This window comes from Heterocephalus glaber, unplaced genomic scaffold, assembly GCF_053883595.1.
Source record: "Heterocephalus glaber isolate CG9 unplaced genomic scaffold, H.glaber_assembly_v1.0 deba00001452, whole genome shotgun sequence".
NCBI lineage: Eukaryota > Metazoa > Chordata > Mammalia > Rodentia > Bathyergidae > Heterocephalus > Heterocephalus glaber.
This window is the reverse complement of record NW_028258302.1, coordinates 3,945,485-3,971,998: the sequence shown is the minus strand read 5'-3', so window position 1 is coordinate 3,971,998 and position 26,514 is coordinate 3,945,485. Positions and strand designations below refer to the sequence as shown.

At 36.9% G+C, this 26,514-nt stretch overlaps 1 protein-coding gene and 1 pseudogene across 2 annotated transcripts in view; one reads left to right on the top strand and one right to left on the bottom strand.

Moving 5' to 3' along the window:
• The window catches only part of Rlf (RLF zinc finger), a 76,606-nt gene that overhangs the window by 4,453 nt on the left and 45,639 nt on the right, over positions 1 to 26,514 (top strand). For both annotated transcript variants that reach the window (XM_087215224.1, XM_087215225.1), the window contains exons 2-3: positions 21,930 to 22,084; positions 23,775 to 23,856. In XM_087215224.1, the coding sequence (XP_087071350.1) occupies positions 21,930 to 22,084; positions 23,775 to 23,856 (237 nt within the window). The remainder of the gene's footprint in view (positions 1 to 21,929; positions 22,085 to 23,774; positions 23,857 to 26,514) is intronic.
• On the bottom strand, positions 7,939 to 8,633 carry LOC101719252 (large ribosomal subunit protein eL15 pseudogene; annotated as a pseudogene).

The following is a 26,514-nucleotide window of genomic DNA, read 5'->3' as shown; positions in this document are numbered from 1 at the left end:
TCATTAGGCAAATGTACTTGAGAATACCGGGCAAAGGAATTTTATGAGACTGACAGTTCCTTTGTAGATTTTTTAATGGTCGAAATAACTAAGTACTGCTCGTGTGTGTGTGTGTGTGTGTGTGTGTGTGTGTGTGTGTTTTGTTTTGTTTTTATTAGTGATTGAGTACTTGGGCTCTGACTCAATAGGGGATACAGCACCCCACCCCACCCCACCCCCAGCCGCCCACATAGGAGATACATTCCAAGACCTCCAGAGATGACTAAAACTGCCCAGAGTACCAAGCTTTCTATGTACTGTTTTTTTTCTGATACTTGTGATAAAGTTTATTAAATTAGGCACAGTAAGAAATTAAAAACTAAAGTAGGACAGCTATAATAAAAGTTATATGAGTATGGTTTCTCTTTGCTTTTCACAATATCTTATTGTGCTGTACCCTTCCTGTGATGACCCAAGAGGATCCAATGCCTAAGAGATGAGAAGAAGTGAAGGAATGAGGAAGGAAGGCACTCCTTAGGTACTACAAAAGGGTGACTTGAACTTAAGCAGTGTGTTGACTGAGCTGGCTACTGAAGTGATTCATGGAGGGTACTCTGTACAGTTTTGACATGCTGGACAGAGGGATAATTTAGGACCTGGGTAGGACAGAGCTGAATGACACAAGATTTCATTGCACTACCTGGAATGGTGTGCAGTTTAAAACTTAGTGCATTGTTTATTTCTGGAATTTTCCATTTAATATTTTCAGACTGCAATTGACTACTGGTAACTGAAACCACAGATAAACAAGGCGGCTACTGTATTGGATTTGCCATTTAAACTAAATCTATGATGTTAGGCATGTTATTTTCTTTTTTTGAGACAGGTCTTGCAATGTAGTCCAGCCTGGCCTTGAACTTAGGTGATCTTCCTACCTCAGGCTCAGTGGTAGGACTACAGGCACTTGCCACCACACCTGAGATATTTTCTTTAAACCTCGATTTGATCATTTGCAAATGAAGTGATAATAAAACTTGTTCTCTGTCTAAGGATTGAAAGATAATCTCTGTAAAACCTTGGCCCAAGCTTTCTTTTCATCTCTCACCCAGTAGTCAGCACCCCAGTTCTACTCTTACTTGCATTCCAGGGTTCTTTCCTTGGAGTCCATGGACCGAAAGTGTGATATCACTTATTCATATGATGAAAACTTTTCCTGAGATAAAAGTTTGCAAGTATATTATTTTGGAAAACATTATTTTAATTTTTATTTAAGAACCGAGGCATTAAGGTTCCCAGTAAATATTTACCAACCATCTGCTCTCCAAAAGGATAGAATTACCACGTCAACAAGATCTCAGGTCATCCAGGATTCTTCTCTTTCCCTTTTGCTATCCTGTTCTTTTTCTGTCTGTTTTTGCTAGGGCTCAGTGCAAATGTCTTCTCTGTTAAGCTTACCCGGATTTCACCAGACAGGTTTCCTCTTGCTTAGTGATTTTTTTTTGTCTTTGATATTGTGTGTGTATTTTAACTGTTACTTCTTGCTGTCACTGTCATGGTAGTTCAGACTTCCTCTTCTTGAAGGATGCTCTTCACTAATCCCTCTTGCCTTCTGACTGGCCTGTCTGCAGTGTCTTTGTGTTCATCCTGAATTGTAATTATAATCTTCTTCATCACTTTATTCTTTTTTTTTGATACCAGGGATTGAACTCAGGGCTTTCCACTTGGGAGGCAGGTGGCGGCACCACTGAGCTAAATCCTTGGCCCTTTGTCATTTTATTCTTAAAAAGTTCAGTACAATAGTTTCTTTCTCCAAAGGCAAGATACTAAGGCAAGCATACTCAGCCTTTTAGAATGTGGACCCTGCAACTCCTACCTGTCCATCTTTGTTTTGGTCCACTTTCAGCATTATCCATCTCACTCTCTGTTTGCCTGCTTAACTCTAGGATCTTCCCTTTCCCACTTACCTGTTCATCCTTTGAGACCTGGCTCAGTTATTATGGTCTTTTAGAACCCATTTTGATTTCAGCATACAGAATTAGGTGATTTTTTTTCACCAATGTGTCCTGTTAGCATTCTGTTTACAAGCATGGTGCCTAAATATTTGTTCCATGTTTGATTCTTGTATAAGGAAGCAAAAGCAGATATTGTTTATTCTCTTTTGTATACATTGTGCCTAGCAATTAACATTGCCTGGCACACAAAACTAATTTATTGAGTGAGTTACATTGTAGGGGCTGCATAATATACTCAAGAGATGAGTACTCCAAAGGAATACCTATCTGGTGTTGTAGCTTAGTGTGGAGTGCTTGCTTAGTATGTACAGGCTGTGGGATCAGTCTTCACCAAAATAAAGACACTTGACTAATAAACAGGAACATGTAATGTAAAATCTAGTGTGTAGGAAACAGTTTTACTACAGGAGATACTATAAAGCAGTGTTAGTGAACCTATGGCACATGTGCCATAGCCAGCTATTTGTTATTACTGAAAGCTCTAAAAGGATCACCATCACTGCTATAAAGGAATAGGATAGGGGACACAATAATGTATACATATACATGTATGCATTGAGAAGTAGTATTGATGGAGAGAGAAAATGGGCATGATAGGATTAGTATTGGTGAAGAGTTAGCCACCCAATAGGAGGATCATTGGAGATGTTGAGGTGGGGAAGATCAGTCTTCTTAACTCCTTGAGGATGGTGGCCATGAAGATTCTTGGGCTTGACCTCTTTCATATATTTTAAATAATGTTTAATGCATTAGCATCTCTTGTGCTGCCTTCTCTTGGGAAATGCCCAAATAGAAATTACATAACAAATAGTTATCATAATACAAGCTAGTTTTGCGGTATGTATGACCAAAATACCATAAAAATGTAACCTGAAAAGCATCACGAACTTTGGGTCCTCTCATCTACTCTAGTACCACCATGTCCCATGTTGGTTTTGGTTTATCCCTGTGCATCAACATGGCTGTAATCCAGACACTGTGGGAGGCTGAGGCAGGAGGATCACAGGTTCAAGCCCAGCCTGGGAAATTTAGCCAGACAATGTCTTAAAAAAAGAGAGGGAGAGAGGAAGGGAAAGACAGAAAGTAAGGAAGGAAAGAAGGAGGGAGGGAAAGAAAAGAGAAAAAAGAAAAGCAAGGGATGTAGCTCAGTGCAAAAGCCCTGGGTTCAGTCCCCAGTACTTGCATTCTAAATAGAACATACCTTTTATTGCAAGACTGCAAAGACTGGTAAACTAAAGTGTGTTTTAAGATAGATCTAGACACTTTATTCCCTCCCTCAAAAGCCTTCCTTGGCTGTCTTATCTAAGATAGCTCTTTCCAAAACCCTTCCTCCTCCTTAGTACTAGCTTTGTCTGTCTTCCGATCTCTGACTCCTATCTGACCTATCTCACATCAAATGTAAGTGCCTTAAAGGTATTGACAGTTTTGTTTGTGGAGTACCTAGAATAGCCTCTAGCATTTAATGGGTACTCAATAAATACTTGGTGATCTTTATTTTTCCTTCCTCTAGATCCTCCGATAGAATTCTTGAAGGCAACAGGCAAGTCTAACCTATCTTTATTGAGAATTAGGGAACTTTTTGCCTTCCAGCTGAAACTAAGTTTTGTTATTTTTTTTCTTTCTTTTGTTCTTTCTCTTTTCTCTCTCTTTTTTTTTGGTACCGGGGATCGAACTCGGGTCCTTGCACTTGTGGTGCAGGCTGTGGAACCACTGAGCTAAATCCCCAGCCCTAAGTTTTGTTCTTTATGACTTGACTACCTAAGAGTAGAACCTTATTCTTATGTAAACAAAAATTTATACAATAAATTTTATGTACATAAATAATTTTTTTAAAATTTATATAATAAAACTATCACAAAGCTAACATATAAACCATTGAAAATTAGAGGGGCTATCACTAAGGATCTTTTGTATACCAGGCACTCAGATGGGTGGGTATGTATGTGGCTATCTGACTCCTTGGCTTCCTTGCTGCCTTCCTTTTATTTGGGATTAAACCCATGGAGTGCTGAGCTATATCCCCAGTCCTTCTGTTTTTTAATTTGAGGTATGATCTCACTAAGTTGCCCAGGCTGGGCTTGAATTTGTCATGCTCCTACCTCAGCCTCCCTGGGGCTACTGGGTAACTGGGATTACAGACTTGCGCCACCACATTGTACATGTTATTTTCATTTTACAGAGAGAAAACTAAGGCACAGAGAAATTAAGTAATTTTCCCAGAGTCATACATTTTCCCAGAGTAAGTGTTGGCAAGGTCTTTAGATGTTAGAGCTCATGTTCTTTTCTCCCTGTATCACTATTTCCTAAACTTCAGATACATGAATTAGTAACTCTTGGGTTTTGGGGTTTTGTTGTTGTTGTTGTTTGAGACAAGAGCCTTTCTATGCAGTTTAGGTTGGCCTTGAACTCATGTTGTAGCCCTGGCTGGCCTCAAACTTGGGGTAATCCTCCTGCCTCAGCCTCCTTAGTGCTAGGATCACAGGCATGTAGCACCATACCCGACTCAACCCCTTGCTGCAATATGTGCACTCAGGAGGCTGAGATGTGAGTATCACAGCAAGTTCAAGGCCAGTCTCAGATATATTACAATATCCTGTCTCAAACAAACAAAGATGCAATGTGAATCTCTTATAGACATTAAGTATTGTGTTGCATTTGCCAGACTTATTTATCAGATCTAAACATTTTGTGGTCTAAAACCTTTATCAGCCCAAAAATCACAAGCTTTTTTCCCACCATAGTAAAGCAACACAAACACAATGCTGCACCCCCCGCCCCAATACTGGGGATCAGACCTAGGGCCTCACACATGCTAGGCTAGGCAAGTGCTCTACCACTGAGTTACATTCCTAGTCTTAAGCATGAACTTTTTATGAAAAAAATTTCCCTTCCAAAGTTTTTTTGCAAGTTTTAAATTTTATTTATTCCATGTGAAATATGTTTCATTGTATTTGGGGGAAGTTGAGAATGAATTATATGTCAGATATATTTCAAGTTTAAGGTTTATTTATTTGTATTTCTGCAACAGCTAATTTGGGAATTACCCCCACTACTTCCCCCCACTTTGGTGCTAAGTCTGATTTCTCCAGTCCCTTGTATAGTTTTTATTTTATGTTGGTGTTGATGTTTAATTTCATAGTATTTTTACTCCCAAGGAAATAACCTGAGTGTCACATTAGCTGGCACAGTAATGTCTATTTATTTTTATTTATTTGGTTGGTTGGTTGGTTGGTTGGTTGGGGAATCGAACTCAGGGCCTTGTGCTTGCCAGGCAGGCACAGTGGCACTGAGCTACATTCCCGGCCCCTAATAATAAATGTCTTATTAATGTGGACACTTACAGGAATTATTACCAGACAGGATAAAAGGGATGTTCCAGTTTGGGAATTGCATTTTTATGATACATATTCATATAAAATAGGTGTTTATATTTGTGATTTAGTTTTATTTTTCATAAATGTTTAAATGCTGTAAGGTATCTTAAAGAATAAAACTGAATATTTTGTTTTTTGTCATTCTAAACTAATTCGTGCTTATTAAAAGAGTTTTGGAAAAATGCATATGTATTTTTTTTTTGGTTTTTTTTTTTTGGTATGGGGATCAAACTCAGGACCTTGCACTTGTGAAGCAGGTGGCAGCACAACTGAGCTAAATCCCTGGCCCCATAGGTATATAGGATATATGTAACATTAATTTTTTAATTGCCCACATAATTCATGAGTACATTCTAATTATAAAGTAGGATAATACAAAAGGAGAGAGTAAAAGTTGAAAGCTTCTGGCCACACAGCCTTCTACTCTAGAGCTGTATCCTAGGTGAACCATTATCAACAGTCTGGGAATCTATAGTTATTTTTCTGTTTGATAACTATGTATGTAGGTACCAGTGTTTAGAAAAATGATTCAAGTGTATATAGTAAAAACTTGCTTGTTTTACTAATATAATCATCTTTTACATTAAATACAGACTTACTGTATTTATGAAATAAATCCATAGTATTCCACTATAATTGTGTTGATTTTTAATGAAAGCCCCTTTCCTTTTGCCCCTGATCTCACCAGTCACTTCTCAGAGGAAACCACTCTTAAGTCTCATGTATATCCTTAAAAACTCAAGTACACTTTAGCAGCTTACTTCTAGTTACTATATTGAGGATATTTTTCTATATCAGTACATTTGAGCAGGCACCATAAATAATTTATTTGTGGTCTTTTTATTATAAATAATGTTTCAGAGAATATCTTTATGAAGTGTTGGTTATTTGTATTGTAGCATAAAGTTCTGTACTTTAAATCACAGAGTTAAGAGAATGTTTATTTTAAATTTTGATGGATAATGGCCTGCAAAAAATTGGATCTATACTTTGAGCAATAGTACTTGGGAATTTCTGTTTCCCTTATTCTTGCCAATCTAGTCTTATTAAACTTTTTACTATTTGCCATTCTAATAGGCAAAAAATTGTTATCACATTGTTAATTTGCATTGTAGTAACATGAGTATTTTTCATTTGTATTAGAATTTTAAATTTTTTCTTGTGAGGTTTGTTTTAACTATTTTAAAATTTTTACTTATTTATTACTGGTTTTTTTTTTTTTAGTTTAGTAGACATTTATTCCTTTAAACAACCCTTACACACAAAATGTATGGGCCCTTTCTTCATTTTACTGAAAGCTCAGATCTCAAGGTTTTGTCGGCTAACATGTATTTTCTGGAAATCAACTGACCCTTCTGAAGTCCCTATAGAAAGAAAAATTGGTACCTGGAAAGCATCAATTATATTTTGAAGTTAGGACCACCCCTATTCTTAAGTCAGCAAACCCAGAATTTGAAAAAGTTGAAGGACAATTTCTTCCACACTCAAATTTCACCTGGGAAATAGTACCTGTCTACTGGAAGATACAACTGAATTGAAATGTGGTCTTTGAAGAATAGCAAATTTTTCAAAAAGTAAAGTAGTCTGACCAGGATGAGAAAACAGACAAGATTAAAAAGCCATCAACTTGCAGTGGCACCAACTGACTTAATGCTTTTCTGGAAGTAGGTAAATCGAGCTGACCCAAGACAGTTTGCTGGCTACATAAAACATACCTTTAAGGCCGGGGATTTAGCTCAGTGGTTTCGCCGCCTGCTGCGCAAGGGCAAGGACCCAAGTTCGATCCCCGGTACCAAAAAAAACACCAAAACAAAACATACCTTTAAATGGCCAATACTTTTCCCCCATGTAGCTACAGGGTTCAAAGTATTCTAAGGTTACTGAATGGCCTCTTGGATTACCATCTTCCCACACCCTTACATTCATGACTAGTTCACAAACCTAAAGGTAAATTCATTTACCTAATACTCATTCAATATCCATCAGCTTCAAAACATACCAGTGCAAATATTGCTGACTGCTGTGCATCAAGTTCAGAATTCCCTGGAGCCAAATAAGTGAACCAGGAATTTGGACACTTTTTATGTGAACTTACTTGGTATTGTGGAGACAGGCGATTTTGTTTAGGCTAAGCCAAATTCATTTCATTTCCAAGAGAAGACTCTTGCAACAGGTTTATTCTTTTGAGCTCCCATCTTTTCTACATATGATCATGATACAGGGTTATCTGATTTTAAGTTTGTATTTGCCGAACTCCAAAAAACCAGCCACTTCAAAACAGCAGAGCATTGCATTACTCCAATGAAGCCGTAGGTTTCATTACATGCACCAAACAGATCTACAGGGCTAGTTTTAGCACTTCTCTTTCAAATAATTTTACACCTATTACGTACACCACACAGCATGTGTTTTAAACACTGACATATAACTCCCCAATAAGATAAAGCAAAGCAAAAAAGCTTATTAAAACAAAGACACACCATCACTTATACTCTTCAAACATTATTGCACTTTAAGTTTCATTTGACAAAGCATTCATTAAATAATCACCAGACTACTTAACAAATAACACTTTTAAGCAGATGGGACTGTCCTAAATTGTTTATTAGGTCATGAACTTTACATACATTACTTCTATTAGCGGTAATGGTGGAGCTGGAGAATGTTGCGTCTTCTCCAAGCTGCATGGCAAGAACCACCAATAGAGTGGTGGAACTTGTGGCCCTTTCCAAGGCCACGACTCTTGCGGCCTGCAGATGTCAGCCCACGCATCTTCCTGTGCTTATGGACTGGTTTGGTGATCCATTGGGTGTCAGGATTTCTTCTAATGGCTTTGTGGAATGGATCAATGAGGATAACCTCAAATAATTTGTATGTGGAATCTTCACCAACCCAGTAAGAATTCAGAATTCTCAGAGCCCCATAGTGGTGTCCAGCTTGCTCCTCAGTGACAAACTGAAGGCTTCGTGCAAACTTTAGCTGGTTAACACCATGATGGACAGGCTTGCCATAAGTCGCACCTTTAGGAACTGGGCGTTTCCGGCCACCATGGTGCATTCAAATCTTGTATATGACATAACCTTGTTTGGCCTTGTATCCCAGCTCCGCGCTTTATCCTGCTGGGGGGGGTGGGGAGCCCTGTACAGCGCAGAGAGCTGGGGGTACTGCCAGCAGTGGACCCTCAGAAGAAAATGCATCACATCCGACTGCTTCTTCCTCCATAGCTCCTGGATGTACTTGTATGCACCCATCTTGGCTTACCTGATGGCTGCCACCAGATGGAAAGGTACTACTGGTTTTTTGAGCCATGGTCTTGCTATATAGTTCAGGCTAGCCTTGAACTGGAAGAGATCTTCCTGCCTCAGCCTCCCAAGTGCTGGGATTATAGATGTGTACCACCATGCCTAGTTTAAAGAAATATTTTTAAATGTTATGAAACTCATTAAAACTAGATTTTGTCTAATCACTGAATATGGGCATATAATCTTGAGACTGTACTCCTGTGAGGTTCTCAAGAAGTAGAATATATGCTAAAGAATTTTTTAAAAATAGAAGTATAAAATTTATTTAACCACCCACAAAGGTTCTGTGTAATCAGGAATGATACAATTTGCAATAGTTTTTTTTTAACTCTTGACAAAGATTTAAAATATATTTTCAGTTATATACTAAAGAATTCTAGCATAGTCACAGCCTAATTTGAAGCTATTGGAGTGTGTTGCAATTTAGTGGCTGTGAGAAATTTGTCAGTGAAGTCATTTGCTTATTTTTATTTATGTATTTATTTTCCCCTGTACTAGGAATCAAACTCAGGACCTCGTGCTTCCCAGGCAGGTGCAGCACCACTGAGCTAAATCCCTGGCCCAAGTGAAGTCATTTATTGATCAGACATAGGTCTTTTATACATCAGAATCTGGAAAGACTTAAGTCATAGCTGACTAACCAGAAAGGCCATTAGCATTAGCTAACATTTTCTTACCTTGTGACCTGTGTAGTTTTCAGATAGAGTGCTACTGAAGGGATGTGTGGCTTTGGGCAAAGCTACTTGTTATTTGGGGGCTTCAGATTGGTTAAACAAGATGACCTTTAAGTTGATTCTGCTCCAAAATTATATAATTCTATGGAAAAATATTTGCTAAAGGTTATTTTCTAAGTCATTTCCAAATATTTTGTCTGTTGATTATATCCTTATAATATTTGTTCATATCATATGTTCATACCATATAAATATGCTCGTGTCATGCTAATGCATTGTATAAATTACAAAGTAAACCCAGAAATACATAAAGAAAATGAGGTTTTTAAAAACTCTATAAAAGGTCTGGGGGTTTAGCTCAGTGGTTCTGCCGCCTGCCTCGCAAGTGCAAGGTCCCGAGTTTGATGCCTGGTACCAAAAAATAAATCCTGTAAAATATAAGCATTAATATATTCCTGCCCCCAGTGGGTTATCATTTATTGCTCTAGATTAAATGCTTATCGCAATGAAAGCTGCTCTCCTAATTTGAACTGTGCACACTCACTTTACTTGGCTTCTTCCTTTGTAGTAAAATCTTGATTTGTCTTTTTTGATTTTTAAATGTAAGTTTATATATGTATATTTTTTGAGACAGGTCTCACTTTGTAGTTCAGGGTGTCCCTGAACTCATTATATAGCTCAGGCTGGCCTAGAACTCAGTGGCAATCCTCCTGCCTCTGCCTCCTGAGTGCTGGGATTACAGGTGTGAGCCACCATGCCCGGCCTAAGCCACCACACCCGGCCTATATTTTGGGGTTTTTTTGAGACAGGGTCTCACTATATGTAGTTCAAGATGGTCTTGACCTCTGTATATAGGCTGACCTCAAATTTGCAGTGATACTCTTGCCTCAGCCTCCTAAGTGCTGAGATTACAGGCATATGCCCCTATGAATGGCTGTTTTGGTTTTTTGAGACTGGGTCTCCCTCTGTAATTCAGGCTGGCTTTGAACTCACTGGGTAGCCCAGGCTGGCCTTGAACTTGCTGCAATCTTCCTGGCTCGGCCTCCCAAGTGCTGGGATTACAGGCATGTCCCACCATGCCTGGCAACAAATATTTTTTATTTTATTTTTTGCCCGGGGGGGTGGTGGTGGTGGGGGTGGTGGGGGGGTGGTAGGTAAATAGGTAGACTGTCTGGATCACATGACAGGCTTTCCAGAGTAGTCCTGTATCATTTTACATTCCCATCAACAATGTATGAGAGTTCTAGTTTCCCACTTCCTGGCTAACACTTGGTATATAGCTAGTTTAATTATAATCACTTTAAAGTCAGTGGTAGCTCATGGCAGTTCTAATTTGTATTTCTCTAATGAGTTATTATATTGAATATTTTTTGATGTGCTTATTTGCTATCCTTATATCATCTTGGGTGAAATGTCTGTTCAAGTCTTGTACCACTAAAAATAAAATTAGGTTAAAAATAAATAAATTTTTAAAATTAGGTTGTTTCTTACTGTTGAGTCTTGAAAGAAGGATTTAGTGTGTTTCTAGATATAAACTTTTGGTAAATATATTTGCAAAGATTTTCTTCTAGGTTGTACTTTCGCTTTTTACTGTCTTTAACACATATTTCAAAGAACAGTTTAATTTTGGTAAAATTAAGTTTATCAGCCCTTTCTTTTATGGAATATGCTTTTCTTACTCTTAAGAAATCTGCCTAGCTCAAGACCACTAAAGTATTCTTCTGTGTTCTTTAGAGATCTTAGAGTTTTATGTTTTCCATTCCCTGTGATTATTTGGAAATAATTTTTATGTAATCTGAGTACTGGATGGAAGTTAAGTTTTTGACATGTTCCCCCCAGCTTGAACCACCAGTGTTACATGTATGACTGCCCCGTCAGGCGGCTTGTGCCTCTGGTGGTATGAACAGGTCTGATCTCTTCTTTTTTGTTTGTTTTAGTTTTGCTTTTTTGTTTTGTTTTGTTTGGTACTAGGCATTGAACTTAGATCCTTGTGCTTGCCAGGTGTAGTTTTGGTTTTTTGAGAGAGAATCTCCCTATGCAGTTTAGGCTGGCCTTGAACTCATTTTGTAGCCCAGGCTGGCCTCAACTCAAAGCAGTCGTCCTGCCTCAGCCTTCTGAGTGCTGGGATTACAGGCATGTGCCTCTATCCCAGGCTGTTTTGATCACTTTTATTGGTCTTTTCACTAATAAAATAAATAAAAGCTGCCCAATGGGACAATCATGCATGTATCACCCATGGTTCAAGCTGCCTAGAAGTGAGATATAATACAAATTATCACCTTGTCAAGAATATGTTAAAATAGGAATATATAGCTGGGAGTGGTGACGCATGCCTGTAATCCCAGCACTCAAGAGGCTGAGGCAGGAGAATCACTCTGAGTTCAAGGCCAGCCTGAACTACATAGACCTTGTCTACCCCCCCCCCCCCCCCCGGCCCCAACAAAAGGAGTATATAAAAATTTCTAGTACCATTTGTGGGAAAACTATCCTTTCTCTGCTGTGCTGGCGTTGTACCTTGCTGAAACTCACTTAGCCCTGTGTGTAGAGCATCTGTTCTTGATTCTGTTCTGTTTCGTTGATCTGTTTGCCTGCATCTTTCAAGGTGTTTTTTTTTGGTATTTTTGGTACCTGGCATCAAACACAGGACCTTGCACTTGTGAGGCAGGCGGCAGCACCGCTGAGCTAAATCCCCGGCCTGATCTGTTTCTCTATGTTGGTGCTAATACCACACTCTGTTCTATAGCAGCAGTTCTAGTTTATATTTCCACCAGCAGTGCAGAGACATTTCAGTTTTTCCACATGCTTGCCAACACTTGTTATTTTCTGGTTTTTTTCCCCCCAAATAATAGCCATCCTAATGGATGAAATGGTGTCACATTGTAGTTTTGTTTTGCATTTCTCTGCTTAGTAGTATTAACCAACTTTTCATGTGCTGATGGCCATTTGATTCTTTGGAAGATGTCTATTCAAATCTTCTTCCCATTTTTAAGTTATTGGGGGCAGGTGTTGAAAGTTGAACCATGGGATGGGTGTCACATAGGGTAGGCAAGTACTCTACCCCTGAGTATACCCCCTCCCCCCGCCTTTTTGGTGGTACTGGGGATTGAACTGAGTGCCTTCTCACTGAGTTACATTCCACAGCCCTGTTTTTTTCCTTTCTTTTTTTTCTGGTTCTAGGAATCAAACTTGGGACCTTGCACTTGCAAGACAGGCGCCAGAACCACTGAGCTAAATCCTCGGCCCCACAGTTTCATTTTGATGTCATCGTCCAGTTTATCTAGTTTTACTTTTCTGGCCTGTGTTTTTGATATGCTGCCTAAGAAATCATTGCCATATCCAATGCTAAGAATTTTTTCCCTGTTTTCTCCTAAATATATTATAGTTTTAGTGCTTACGTTTAGGTCCTTGATTCATTTTGAGTTGAATTTTGTATGTGGTGTAAGATAAGGATCCAACTTTCATTCTTTGGAAATAAGGATATCTAGTTTTCCTAACATTAATGAAAAGATTGTCCTTTTCACTATTCCATGTTCTTGACACATTTGTCAAAAATTATTTCACAAGAATTTATTTTGGGGCTGTCTGTTGGATTCCATTGGTCTATATGTCTTTTATTGATAACTAGTAATTAAATTTTAAGATTACATCATTAAAGGAACAAAAATTCATTCAACAGTGATGAAAAGATTATAAATTGATTATAAAGATTATAAAATACTGTATTTTCCATTTCAAACAGGTCCTCAAAAAAAATGGTGTTAAATTAAAATATCTAACAATTGTAGAGATCCTCAATCTGTCACTGTCTTATTCTGCTTATAGGAATGTAAATTGGAAAAAATATTCTGGAGCAGAATTTGGTACTATGTAAAAATCTTGAAAATTATGCACCCAGCAATTCTATTTATAGGTTATTCTAAGAAAATTGTCATGAGTGCATAGAATAAGTTAGGCACACAGATGCTTATTTCATTTTTACATATAATACTGCAGAGTTAGAAACCATGATGTTTATAAATAGAGAATTGGGTAATAAGGTATATTAAACTGACCCCGAGAGTGCTGATGTTGAAGACAACTTTACAGAAAATGTAAAGACACACAGTATGCATCCTTAATACTTCAGTTTAGTAGCTGGGCATCGGGGCACATACCTGTAGTCTCAGCATTTGGGAGGCTGAGGCAGGAGCATTGGGAGTTCAAGGGTTGCTGGACTACATAGTAAGGTCATGTCTCAAAAAACAACAGAAATCTCCAACAACTTCAATTTAGACATCAAAGAAATCATCGGTGTTACCTGTTAAAAACGGTTTATTTGTAGGTGCTAGTCTTAGGAGTTAATTGAAAATTTTACGTGCTTATTTAACAATAAATGATATTACTGTCATGATAAAAGAGCAAATGTCTTTTTAAAGTTGAGAATGAAACAAAGCTAGTAGGTGTAGTTAAACCCCATGACAGAATCAGTATCTAAAAATAATCTTGGTAGACTGGGATGATGGACTGAATCCAGTGAAATTTAATGAGGTGGATGAAAAATTAAGATAAGAGTAGCAAGTAAGTCACATTTTTGGCTGTTAAAAAAAATCAGCTGTAACTAATATAGAAAATGTGAGTTGGACACAGTGACAGCATATGTAAAAGATTGAGGTTTTTAATTTACTTTCTCAGCATAAGCAGCCAGCTGTTCTCATTTCATTTCCTTTCACATTCAGCTTATTTTCTTCATAGGAAACATCCAGTACATCCTCATTACTAAGTGATATTTAAGTCTCTTCCCCATTCACCACCCCCCACTTATGGTGGTACCAGGAATTGAACTCAGGTCCTTGTGCTTGCCAGGCAGGTGCAGTGCCACTGAGCTAAAGCCCCAGGCCCATCCATTCCTTTCAACTTTTCATTCATTCCTTCATTCATTTGGTGCTGGGGATTGAGCCAGGGCTTGCACATTTTAGGCAAATGCTTTACCCCTGAGCCATACTCCCAGCTCCATCTTTGTATTTTAAACCTTGATTCCATTAACAAAAGAAGGAAATAAAAGACCCACATCCATCCAGTTGAAAATGAAAAAAAGTCAAATCACAACAGATACTGCTGAAATCCAGAAGATCATTAGTAACTACTATGCAAAAATTTACTATGGCAAATTGGAGATCTTGAAGAAATAGATTCCTAGATAAAGGAATTACCAAAACCAAACCAAGAGGGTATAAAAACTCTGAACAGTCCAATAACAGGCAGTGAAGTTAGGCAGTAATAAAAAAGCTACCAACTAAAAGCCCAGAACCTGATGGATTCATTGCTGAATTCTATAAGACCTTCAGGGAGGATATAATGCCAATACTCCTCAAACTCTTTAGTGAAACTGAAAGGGAAAGAGTACTCTCAGAGTCATTCCTGGAAGCTAACATTGCCCTGATGCCCAAACCTGACAAGGACCCAACTAAAAAAATCACAGGCCAATCTCTTTAATGAACGTAGACACAAAAATTCTCAACAAGATACTGGCAATTAGAATATAACAAATCATCAAAAAGATCATAACGTCATGAAGTAGGCTTCATTTCAGGGATGCAAGGATGGCAATGTATGCAAATCAATAAATGTAATACACCACATAAACAGAAGTAAGGTCAAAAGTCACATGATCACATCAATTAATGCAGAAGAGGCTTTTGACAAAATCCACCAACCCTGGAAGAATATAGGTATAGAAAGACCTTGTCTCAACCTGATAAAAGCCACTTATAACAAACCAACAGCCAACATCATATTAAATGGGAAAAGCGGAAAGCTTTCCCTCTAAAATTAGGAACAAGACAAAAATGTCCATGATCACCACTCCTGTTCAATATAGGACTTGAAACATTAGCCAGAGGAATCAGGCAAGAGAAAGAAGTAAAAGTGATATATATTGGAAAGGAAGTCAAATTTATAAGTATTTGCAGATGACATGATCCTTTACATAAACAATCCAAAAAATTTTACCAAAAGACTTACGGAATGAATAATCAAATTCAGTAGCATAACAGGATACAAAATTAAAAAGTAGTATTTCTGTATACCAATAATGAACCCACTGAGAAAGAAATTAGGAAAGCAATACTGTTCACAATAGCATCAAGAACAATTACTTAGGAATTAATCTAACCAAGGAAGTAAAAGACTTCTACAAAGAAAACTACAGTACTCTGAAAAAGGAGATTGAAGAGGACATCAGAAAATAGAAAACCATCCCCTGTTCCTAGATATGCAAAACCAATATTGTCAAAATGGCCCTACCTCCAAAATGGGTGTATAGATTTAATGCAACCTCATTAAAAATACCAACAGCATTCCTCATAGAACTAGACAAAACAATTGTAAAATTCACGTGGAATCAGAAGAGACCCAGAATAACAAAAGCAATTCAGGGTAACAAAATCACAGCAGGAAGCACCATAGTCTCTGACTTCAAGCTGTATTACAACGCTACAGTGATTAAAAACAGCATGGTGCTGGGTATGGTGGCACATGCCTGTAATCCCAGCACTCAGGAGATTGAGGCAGGAGGACTGCAGCAAGTTCTAGGCCAGTTTGAGCTATAATAGTGAGTTCAAGGCCCACCTGAACTAGGTAGGTAACAAAACCGTGTCTCAAAAAACCAAAACCAAACTACAGCATGGTAGACAGGCATGGTGCCTTAGTCATGTGATTCCAGCACTCAGAAAGGTGAGGCAAGAGAATCACTGTGAGTTCAAGGCCAGCCTGGGGTATATAGTGAATTCAAGGCCAGCCTGAACTACGTATTGAGATCGTGTTTCAAAAACCAAAAAAATAACTAAAAACAGAATGGTATTGACCAAAAAAAGACACATGGATCAGTGCAACAGACTAGAGGACACAGAAACAACCCCAGGCACATTTAGCCCTCTGATGTTTGACAAAGGGGCCAAGAAATATATACTGGAGGAAAAATAACCTATTTAATAAATGATGCTGGGAAAACTGGCTATGTACATGCAAATTGAAGCTAGAAACAATACTGTTTTCCTAATTTCTTTCTTTGTCTATCAGGTATTAAACTAAAATCAAAATGGGTCAAAGATCTAAATAAAATAAACATTTAACCTGCCGAAAGATAAATACATAACACTCCTGAAGTCATAGGCAAAGATTTTCTTAACAGAACCCCACTGCGTAAGAAATAGCATCAAAAAAAAAAAAAGAAATAGCATCAAAAATCAACATATGTGATTATATTGAATTTAAAAAGCTTCTGAACAACAAAGGAAACAGTAGAATGAAGAGACAACCTACAGAATGGAAACAATTTTTGCCAGCTACATCTTGGACAGAAGACTAATATCTAGACTATATTTTAAAAACTCAAAAAAATTAGACTCTCCCCAAATAAAAGACCTAATCAAGAAATAGGCAACTGAAATGAATAGACCCTTTTCAGACAAAGTACACATGGGCAGAAATGGTTGACAAAATGTTCAACATCGTTGGTCATTAGAGAAATGCAGACAACACTGAGATTCTGTCCAATTCCAGAAAGAATGGCTCTCATCAAGAAGTCAAATAATAGCAAACGCAGGTCAGGCTGCAGGCCAAAAGGAACACTTCTACTGTACATTGTTGGTGAGAAGGCAAAACTAGTATAAACACTATGGAAATCAGTAAGGAGATTCCTCAAAAACTAAAAATAGAAATCTGACCCAACTGTTCCTCTTCTAGGTATCTTCCCAAAAGAGTTAAAATCATTATATTACAGTGATACATGTATACTCATTTTTGTAGTAGTACAATTCATAACTAAATCTTGGAAGCTACCTGTATGTCCATTGACAGATGAGTGGTTAAAGCAAATGTTATGTTTATATACAGTGTTTATATAATGTTTCCGTACTACTGTACAGGAAGATAAATTCAGTAAGAAGGCTGAATTTGAAACCTTTGTAGGAAAATAGATACACCTTGAGACCATAATGTTAAGTGAAATAAGTCAGACACATAAGCTTAAATATTGCATGATTTTTCTTATATGAGAAACACAAAATAGAAATAAATCAAAGAGCCAAATAAAAGATAGATAATAGAGGGCCGGGGATGTAGCTCAGTGGCGCTGCGCCTGCCTGGCAAGCACAAGGTCCTGAGTTGGATCCCCAGTACCACACACACAAAAAAGAGATAATAGGAATCAGACAGAATTTTTGCAAATGGCAAAGGGATCAAGAGATAGATGGAGGGGGGAAGGATGGAGAAGGGGATGTAAAAAATCAAGTTATGTACATATATATCAACTCTCCACAGTGAATATAATTATTAGTACTACAAACATGTACAGATAATGAAAAAAACTTGATTCTGTAAGTCAGAGAAGTAGCTCAAGTGCTGGCCCCTCCTGGATGTTTACCCCTTATAGCATAGCCACATTTTCCTCAGAATTATAATTCTGAGAATTTCATGTGATGAAAAATTTAAATCAGAAGTTTATGTGCAAAATTTGAAATAATCTATAGCCTTTTCTATTAAAAATCACATAAGTTTCTAATGTCGTTGGATGTTTTCAAAATAAAAACACCAGCTGTCTTTTGTCAGTTTTGTACGAACCACTAATGCTCCAAAGTATGGGATGTTTGTCAGCAACATTGCTGAAAGAGTTTCCTCAGAAGCAGTAATGAATGGAAGTTAGATGCTGTAAATTCTCAGGAAGAAGGCCAAGTAATGACTTGTTATGCTCCTCACTGCAAAATACTAAAGGTAGTTCTTAGGGAGAAAAAGCGGAATTTGAAAGCATACTTAGTTGTAGGACGGTACATTTTGAGAAGACACACTGCATAATCATTGTGGACTCGAGCCAGATGGCTCTAGTTCAAATCCTGAATACAGCCCTTACCCACAGATGACTTAAGACAAATAATGTCTGTTTCCTCATTTTAAAAATGGGTAGGGGGGTGGTAGCCTACTGTTGAAATGCTTGTCTAGCACATCTCTAGCACATGCCCTGTGTTATAAAAAAGATCAGATATGTTGGTGATCAAATCACTTAACTCACAGGGTTGTTATATCAAGTAAATTACGGCCAACTGTCACTTAAGGGAATGGTCTGAGAAATGTGTGGTTAGGCAGTTTTGTAACTATGTGAACATCATAGAGTGTACTTACACAAATCTAGATCTGCTACATGTCTAGGCTATGTGGTATATAGACTAGTGCTTCTGTGCTATAAATCTGTATATCATGTTACTGTGTTAAGTGAATAGTGTGAGTAGTTGTAACATGCTGGTATTTGTGTATGTAAATATATCTAAACTAGGAAAGATACAGTAAAAATAGTAGGCAATAGGAAACTTAACACCATAATAATCATATATATGCAATGCATGGCTATAGTACCATGAAAGCTGTTATGAAAGTGCCTAACCTGTACCATGTGTTCAATGTATATAACTATGATCATTCCTTTGGGAAAATTGGTGCTGAACTGAGAGTTTTAAAGTGGAGTACTGGAATACATCCGTTGCACGTAAATATGACCATCCTGAAATGAATTCTTCTCTCTCTCTCTCTCTCTCTCTCTTTCCTTCATTTTGTTTTTGAGACAGCCTCCTAATGTAGTGCAGGACAGACTTGAACTTGCTATGTAGCCCAGGCTGGACACAAATTCACAAATTTATTAGAAAAAGATAATTATGACTGTTTCAGTGATTATTCAAATGCCCACAGGGCCGGGGATTTAGCTCAGTGGTTTCACTGCCTGCTGCTCAAGCACAAGGACCCAAGTTTGATCCCTGGTACCAAAAAACAAACAAACAAAACAAAACAAAACAAAACAAAAATGCCCAGAGCATGTTCATAGTGGGTATTTTAAAAATACTTCACTATTTAATTTGAACTAACTCATGACATAAACATTTAGGGATATAAAACAGCATAAATCAGTATAGGGCAAACTGTAAACATACATTCCACAGGGTATAGTATATTTGAAATTATGTTAACTTGTATGAGTCTTAATAGAACTGGTGGTGGGGCATTCTCCTTGGGTTGGGGAATTGTAAAAAGACTGATCTTATCTTGGTATATTCTTCCTTTCTGTCTGCAACACAGTACTTTGGTTAGCAGTTGGTAAATTTGCATCTTTGGTTTGAGTTATCATGGTGGGTTGACAAATTCTGAAAGCTTATGTCTTCTTCCCCAGAAAGTAGTAGTATATTAAAAGCTGCATATAAATATTTTTTCAATAAATGAAATGCTGAATGTATTCAGCAAACGTTTAGTGAGACTTAAGAATGTCTAGTGGTGGTTGAAGTGGGTTGAGGAGTGGTAGGGCCATAAAGATTGGTGAGATATGGTATCAACTATGGAGCAAGAAATTTGTTATCTATCTCTGTACACACACACACATTTTTTTTTAAAGACAGGGTCTCACTATATAGTTTAGGCTGGCCTTGAACTCACTATGTAGCCCATACTAGCCTTGAACTTGTGACGATCCTGCATCTGTGGCCTCCTGAGTGCTGGGATTACGGGCATGTGCTACCACACCTGGCCTCAAGTGTAAATTTTTTTGGTATCAGGAATTGAACTCAGGACCTTGTGCTTGCCAGGCAAATGCTGCACCACTGATCTATTCCCCCTGGTCCCTCAAGTGTAAATTTTAAAGCTCCATGATTATTAGACTAGCTGATGGAGACATAAGTAATTGAATTTCTAACATCAATTTTTTTTTTTTTTGAGAGAATTTTGCTTTGTAGCTCAGGCTGGCCCTGAACTCACTGTGTAGCCCAGGCTGGCCTTGCAGTTGTGGTGATCCTCCTAATTAAGCCTCCCAAGTGCTGGGATTACAGATGTGAGCCACGCCAAGCTTATTTTAATAAATTTTTTAAGGGAGATGAGGAGAAATCTTATTTATGTAACAGATAAACACTCATTCTATTTTGTATTTGTTCTTCTGATAAGCAGGATTATTTGGGGTTCTGTTTTATGGTCCTCTTGCTCAGTTTTTTGTTACTTTATTAAAATTAGGAATGTGATTAAATGGTGATATGATCTGGAAATACCAATGAAGCCCATTTGTCCAGAGCCACGGTAACCAAGTAGTAAGATACTTATTGAATGGATATACTAAAATAGTGTTACTGATAATTCAAGTGTGCAAGGATCAGATGATCCACTGTGATAGTTCAGAGGGCTTCTACTATATATGGTATGTGTTATCATATATTTCCTGGTAAGGAGTCTTCAAATTTTAAAGTAACCAGGACTGCAGTAATAGTTCTCACTATCAGAAGTGATAATAGGAACCATTAATATGGAAACTAGAGCTGCAGAAAATCCAGTAAAATCCTGCAGTGCTAACATACCTATCTGTAGTTCCTTTGGCAGAAAATTAAAGTGAAGATGAGGATTTAGAAATCTTTGAAGAAATTATTCTGGGGATAATGAATTCAGATCAAATATAATTCACTCAAGATAAAGCTTCCCTTTGCAAATAGCACCTATAGAAGTAGCCCTAACCAAAAGCCTGTTAGGAACCCCCAGTCCAGTCAGAATGCATACTCTAGGGAAGTAACAGTTGTATGTCAGGTGAGCATAGACAAAGCATAATCACTGACAGAAGAAAAATATATTAATGGGAGGGCTAAGGGTATAGCTCAGTTGCTTGCCTATCACGTGTTAGGCCCTGGGTTCAATCCCTAGTATCTTTTTTTTTTTTGGTACTGGGGATCAAACCTGGGTCCTTGTGCTTGTGCAGCAGGTGGCGAAACCACTGAGCTAAATCCCCCGGCCCAATCCCTAGTATCTTGAAGAGAAAAGAAATAATATTAATAGGAGAGAGAATAATTTCCTTGCATCTAGAGTCCTCAAAGAATTTCATCACTGTTCAGAAAGAATATAAACCAGCACTTCACCATCATTGATCAAATTGTTAATGGTATGATGTATGCAATTTATCAGGTTTTATTGCAGTTTCATTTTCTTTTGGTTTAGATTCCATATTTGCCAGGTAACTTCTCAGATACCACAGTAAGGGGAACGGGGGACCTTGTGTGGTTATGTGATCATTCTCCATTGTAAAGAAACTGGCATTTAGCCTTTGTGTTAATTTTTTAATGTAAATCTTTTTAAAAATAGTTATAAAATTTACCTCTTATAATTTCACATAAATTAATCCCTGGTACTTTAATCAATTCTCAGTGCAGAACAAAGGTGGCCTTTGTACAGCCATAGAGCTGATGACCATACTCAGTAATCTCTTACTCCTGCTTGCCTCCCACCCAGTCTAACATTGTATTAATTAAACTATTGAATTTCAGAGTAAATCTAGCCTTGCCATGAGAATAACTGTAGGCATTTTATGACTACTCTCAAATTTATTCTCATATCAAAGGAACAGTTCTGCCTTTAACTCTACTTAATTCCTTATGTGATGAAACTAGAACCCTCTAAACAAACAATTGCCTACAAAAAACAAATAAAAGGTTTATGTATATATCTGTTAGGAAAAAGGAAAAAGGGTATCTTGTTTGAGAACAAAACAGTCTATTTCATTATTTTTATTTGTAAAATAATCAAATATTTAATTTTATTTTTTAGACCTTATTGCAATATGCAAGCAACAAGAATGCATCAGAACATATTGTGTATCTTCTGGAGGTGTATCAACTTGCCATCCAAAGCTTTGCCAGTGCACGTCCATTTTTAACTACTGAATGTGAAGATGTCCTCCTAGTACTTGGCAGATTAGTATTGTAAGTTCAAGAATTTAGAATTCTAAAAGTTGAGTGCCCTTGCTCTTAATGCTTGCCTAATTTCTCTTTATACTGACATTAAATTTATTTGTCAAAGCATCATGAAAGTCATACCTTTGTTTTCACATTTTTGAGACAGAGTCTTGCTATATATGTAGTTCACTCCAACCTTGAACTTTCTGTGTAGCCCAGGCTAGCCTCAAACAGTGATCCTCCTGCCTTTCCCTCCTAAGTGCTAGTATTACAGGCATGTGCCACCATGACTGGCTAAAGTTATACTTTTGAAAGAAATTTTCTTTTTGCTGAGTCTTTATCCTCAGTTTCCTAAGAGATATAGTCCAAGTGATGCTGTAGCTAAACAACATAATATTTAACTGCCTAAAGAGTGTTTTTCTACTCAGGCTTGGAGTCCAAAAATGACACATTTTCCTCACTGTCCCGTAGGTATAGGTTGATTCAGATGACAATATCAGGAAGCTATGATGATTGTTCAGGAACACTATATACATTGGGGAAACTACCATACCATAAAATTCTGCAATTTGATTATATTATTAGAACCAAGAATAATTTTGCCAGCACAGAATATCAGGATGCAGTTTAAGGTTATCACTATAAGAATTCATGGTTATTTAGCTATTGTGTTAAAAATATGTTGCCTAGTAGCAGACAAAATTACACCTTTAATTTATTGTTTGTCTGCAAAATGAAAAACAACAGTTATTCAGCTTATAGATTTTCAGTAGGATAATTTCTAGTCTGGGTGGCTTATTTTATTTTTCTTTGTTTTGACCTATTTTTCAACCTGTTCCCCAAAGCCAGAACATCTAACATACTTTCATGGAACACAGTTATTCCTGGTTTTATAATCCCATTATTCTTCCTACCAAGTCCTGTTTTCTCTGTTACCTATCGTATAGTCTGCAAGATTTTTTCTTTTGCAGTAGTAAGGATTGAACCCAGGACCTTCATACTGAACTACAGCCCCCATCCTTTTTTATTTTTTATTTTAAGATGTGGTCTTGCTAAATTGCCCAAGCTGGGCTTGAATTTGTGATCCTTTGCCTCAGCCTCCCAGAGCTCTGGGATTTCAGGTGTGTGCCACCACTCTTGGCTTTAATCTACAAGATTTTAGAGCGGTGTTATATGATTGGTATCTTGAGTTGTTCTTTATTCATGTTATTATACATTTCTTTTAAAAAATCTTTGTTTTTTTTTTAAACTTCTTTCCTGGGTAATGATTAAGGTAGCAAGAAGAAACTTTTTTCTTGCTTGCCAATAGTTCTGCTTCTATGACAAATTTGTATATGGTTACATATATTTATCACTTCATCAGCTGAAATGACAATAGCTTGAGCTTCTGTTTTTGATTTATGCAGTCAGAATTATTCCTGTATGGATGCTCCCCATACCCAAACAAACTAAAAGTACTTGGAATATAATTTCTATAAGGTTTGTATTCTTACCAAATGTATCAAAAGCAACAATGTAAATATAAAGCCTTGTGGCTTTTTTTTTCATAGTTTTAAAGTTGAAAAACCAGTAAAACAAGTTGAAAGAAAATGTTGAAGAGAAAGAAGTTTAAAATAGCTTAAGCAAATGTAAAATGTGTCCTCATTATTAGTTTCATACTGTACTTAATTATTACTATAGCCACCTTTATATACTTATTTAGTTATTTGTATTGTAGGAGTTGTTTTGAATTATTGCTTTCAGTCCCTGAAAGTGAACTGCCATGTGAGATCTGGGTACCATTCCTTCAGACTCTACAGGTAAGTCAATTTGAAGTTAAAAAAAATCTGTATAGGCACCTAAGACATCTACTAAATTACTTCCAGCAAACTAAAATTGGAAACTTAGAACAAAAAGAAGTTCATTGTATATTTGTATTAAGTTCATCTTGAGAAAAAAAGACCTCTACCTGATGGAGGTGAATTAAATTTAAAATCATATATGCTTACAAGATAGCATACAGTATTTCAGTCATTCACAGGGTACTTACATAGTGTCCTTCAATTTCTAAAGCACTGGATTCTGTCATATCTGAGATTCACTTTTCTTCCCCTGGTACTTCAGGGAAATTGGCAACCATTACAAGTCTCCGAAACAGCCAAAATAGTCATCATAGATTCTATTCATGCATTTTACTTATAGGAAAACTACTTTTGTTTACATATTGGCTTACTACCTTTCATAGATAGGTGAGAAGATGAGAAAGTAGCAAGTTGAAGGGGTGGGGATAAGGTAGGAGAAAAATCATGGACGTTGCCAGCAACTGAAGACGAATTTGTTACTAGAGAATGAAGAACTATTTTTAAAAAGAAACATAGGGCCGGGGATTTACCTCAGTGGTTTCGCCGCCTGCTGCGCAAGCGCAAGGACCCGAGTTCACTCCCTGGTACCAAAAAAAATTTAAAAATAAAATTAAAAAAATAAAAAGAAACATAATAAATAATAGGAATTGTTCAACTGTTGATCACTAAGTATGATCACTGTTCTACACTTACATTTTTTATTTTATTTTATTTTTTTATTTTTTTTAACCTATATTACAAATTTATAATAATTAAAACAGCACGGAACTGCCATTTTTAAATGACATGGACCAGTAGAACTGAATAGAGGGCCAGAAATAAATCATGGTCATTATTCTTTGGTTAAACATATACAGTCATCTATTTTTTGATAAAGGCACCAAAATCACAAGGGGGAATAGTCCCTTCAGTAAATAGTGCTGAGCAACTGGATTTCCATATATAAAACAATGAAATTGACATTTACATTACAACAATCAACTTGATATGGATAAAAAACCTGAATCCATAAAATTCCCAGTGAAAAATTTAAGAGGAAAAGCTCCTCGACATTAGCCTTGGAATGATTAAATGATTTCTTCAATAGCACATCAAGAACATAGGATATAAAAACAAAATTAAGTAAATGATACCAAATGGAAAAGCTTCTGCAAAGCAAAAGAAAAATCAAAAGCAGAAAAGCCAACCTAATACATGAAGATAATACTTAGAAATTTTATACATGGCAAGGCATTAATATTCAAGTCTTGTAGTTTGCATCTGTAATATCCTCAAAGGCCCATGTGCTAAAGGTTTGGTCCTCAGTGTTTTTTATTTTTATATCCTTTAACAAACCTGATGATGTGGAAGTTATATGAATTCAATTCACAAATGGGGAGACAGGTGAATAGAGGTTAACTTGCCCAAAGTAACATCCACATTCAAATCTAGAGCTTCTTTATTAAATGCTTCCTCCCGAAGCATTTGATCAGACAATATTTTTTGCATATATATTTAATAAAATTACTGTAGGAGTACAGATAAATCTGAGACATACTCCTTTTTGAAATCTGAAATATGAAACTGAATCTTTATTATGTAATAAACAGGTAAGGCAAAAGATGGTATTGTGGATACTTTTGGCAACCCCCTGCCACCGCCCCGGTTTTAATCACAGCAGGTCACAGATAGAACATTTCTCAGTCACCATTTACTACTGTGTAACTATTCTAGACTTTTTTCCTGCACATCAAATATCCAGTCTGAAATGGATTTTTTTAAAAATAAAAGTGAGAGCCCATTTTTTTTTTTTTTTGGTAACGGGATTCGAACTTGGGACCTTGTGCTTGAGGGGCAGGCAACAACACCACTGAGCTAAATCACCGGTCCTGAGAGCCCATTTTCTGCAACTTGTTTTTTTCTTAATAATCATCATGTGCATATAAGTAGGATTATACAGATCTCCCTTTTTGGTAGTTGCTTAGAATTCTGCTTTGTGCTTGCACCATAAAGTATTTAGCCAAATATCATCGCTATTAATTTTAAATGGTATTGGAGTGAACATCTTATACTAGTATTTTTTTTGTTTTTGTATCGGGGATTGAACTCAGGACCTTGCACTTGGGAGGCAGATGCGGCACCACTGAACAAAATCCCGCCCCTTATACTAGTATTTTTGTATTGTAGATTTCAAAATGTGATCTAAGATATTTTCACCTGCATGCAGTCCTCCAGCTTTAGCAGTGAGTTTAAGGCCAGGCTGAATACATAATAAGATCCTGTCTGAAAAAAAAATTACCTTTTGAATGTCACTATAGTTTTTAAGAAACTTTTGATTTTTTAAAAGTAACTTTGTTATCATGTGTATATAATATAATAAAGGATTATACACTTACATGAGTGAACAATATTTTGAATTTTAACAAATGAAAAAGTAAAAAACTTTAAAACTTTAAACTGTGGTTTTTAAAATTTGGTTGCTGTATATCATGGTGGTGATATTTGCTAACAGAATGTAATAGTACGGTCTTGTTAGATAATACAAATTAGATACCTAGAAGGGCTAGGGATGTAGCTCAGTGGCACTGCACCTGCCTGGCAAGTGCAAGGTCCTGAGTTTGATTCCCGGTACTGAAA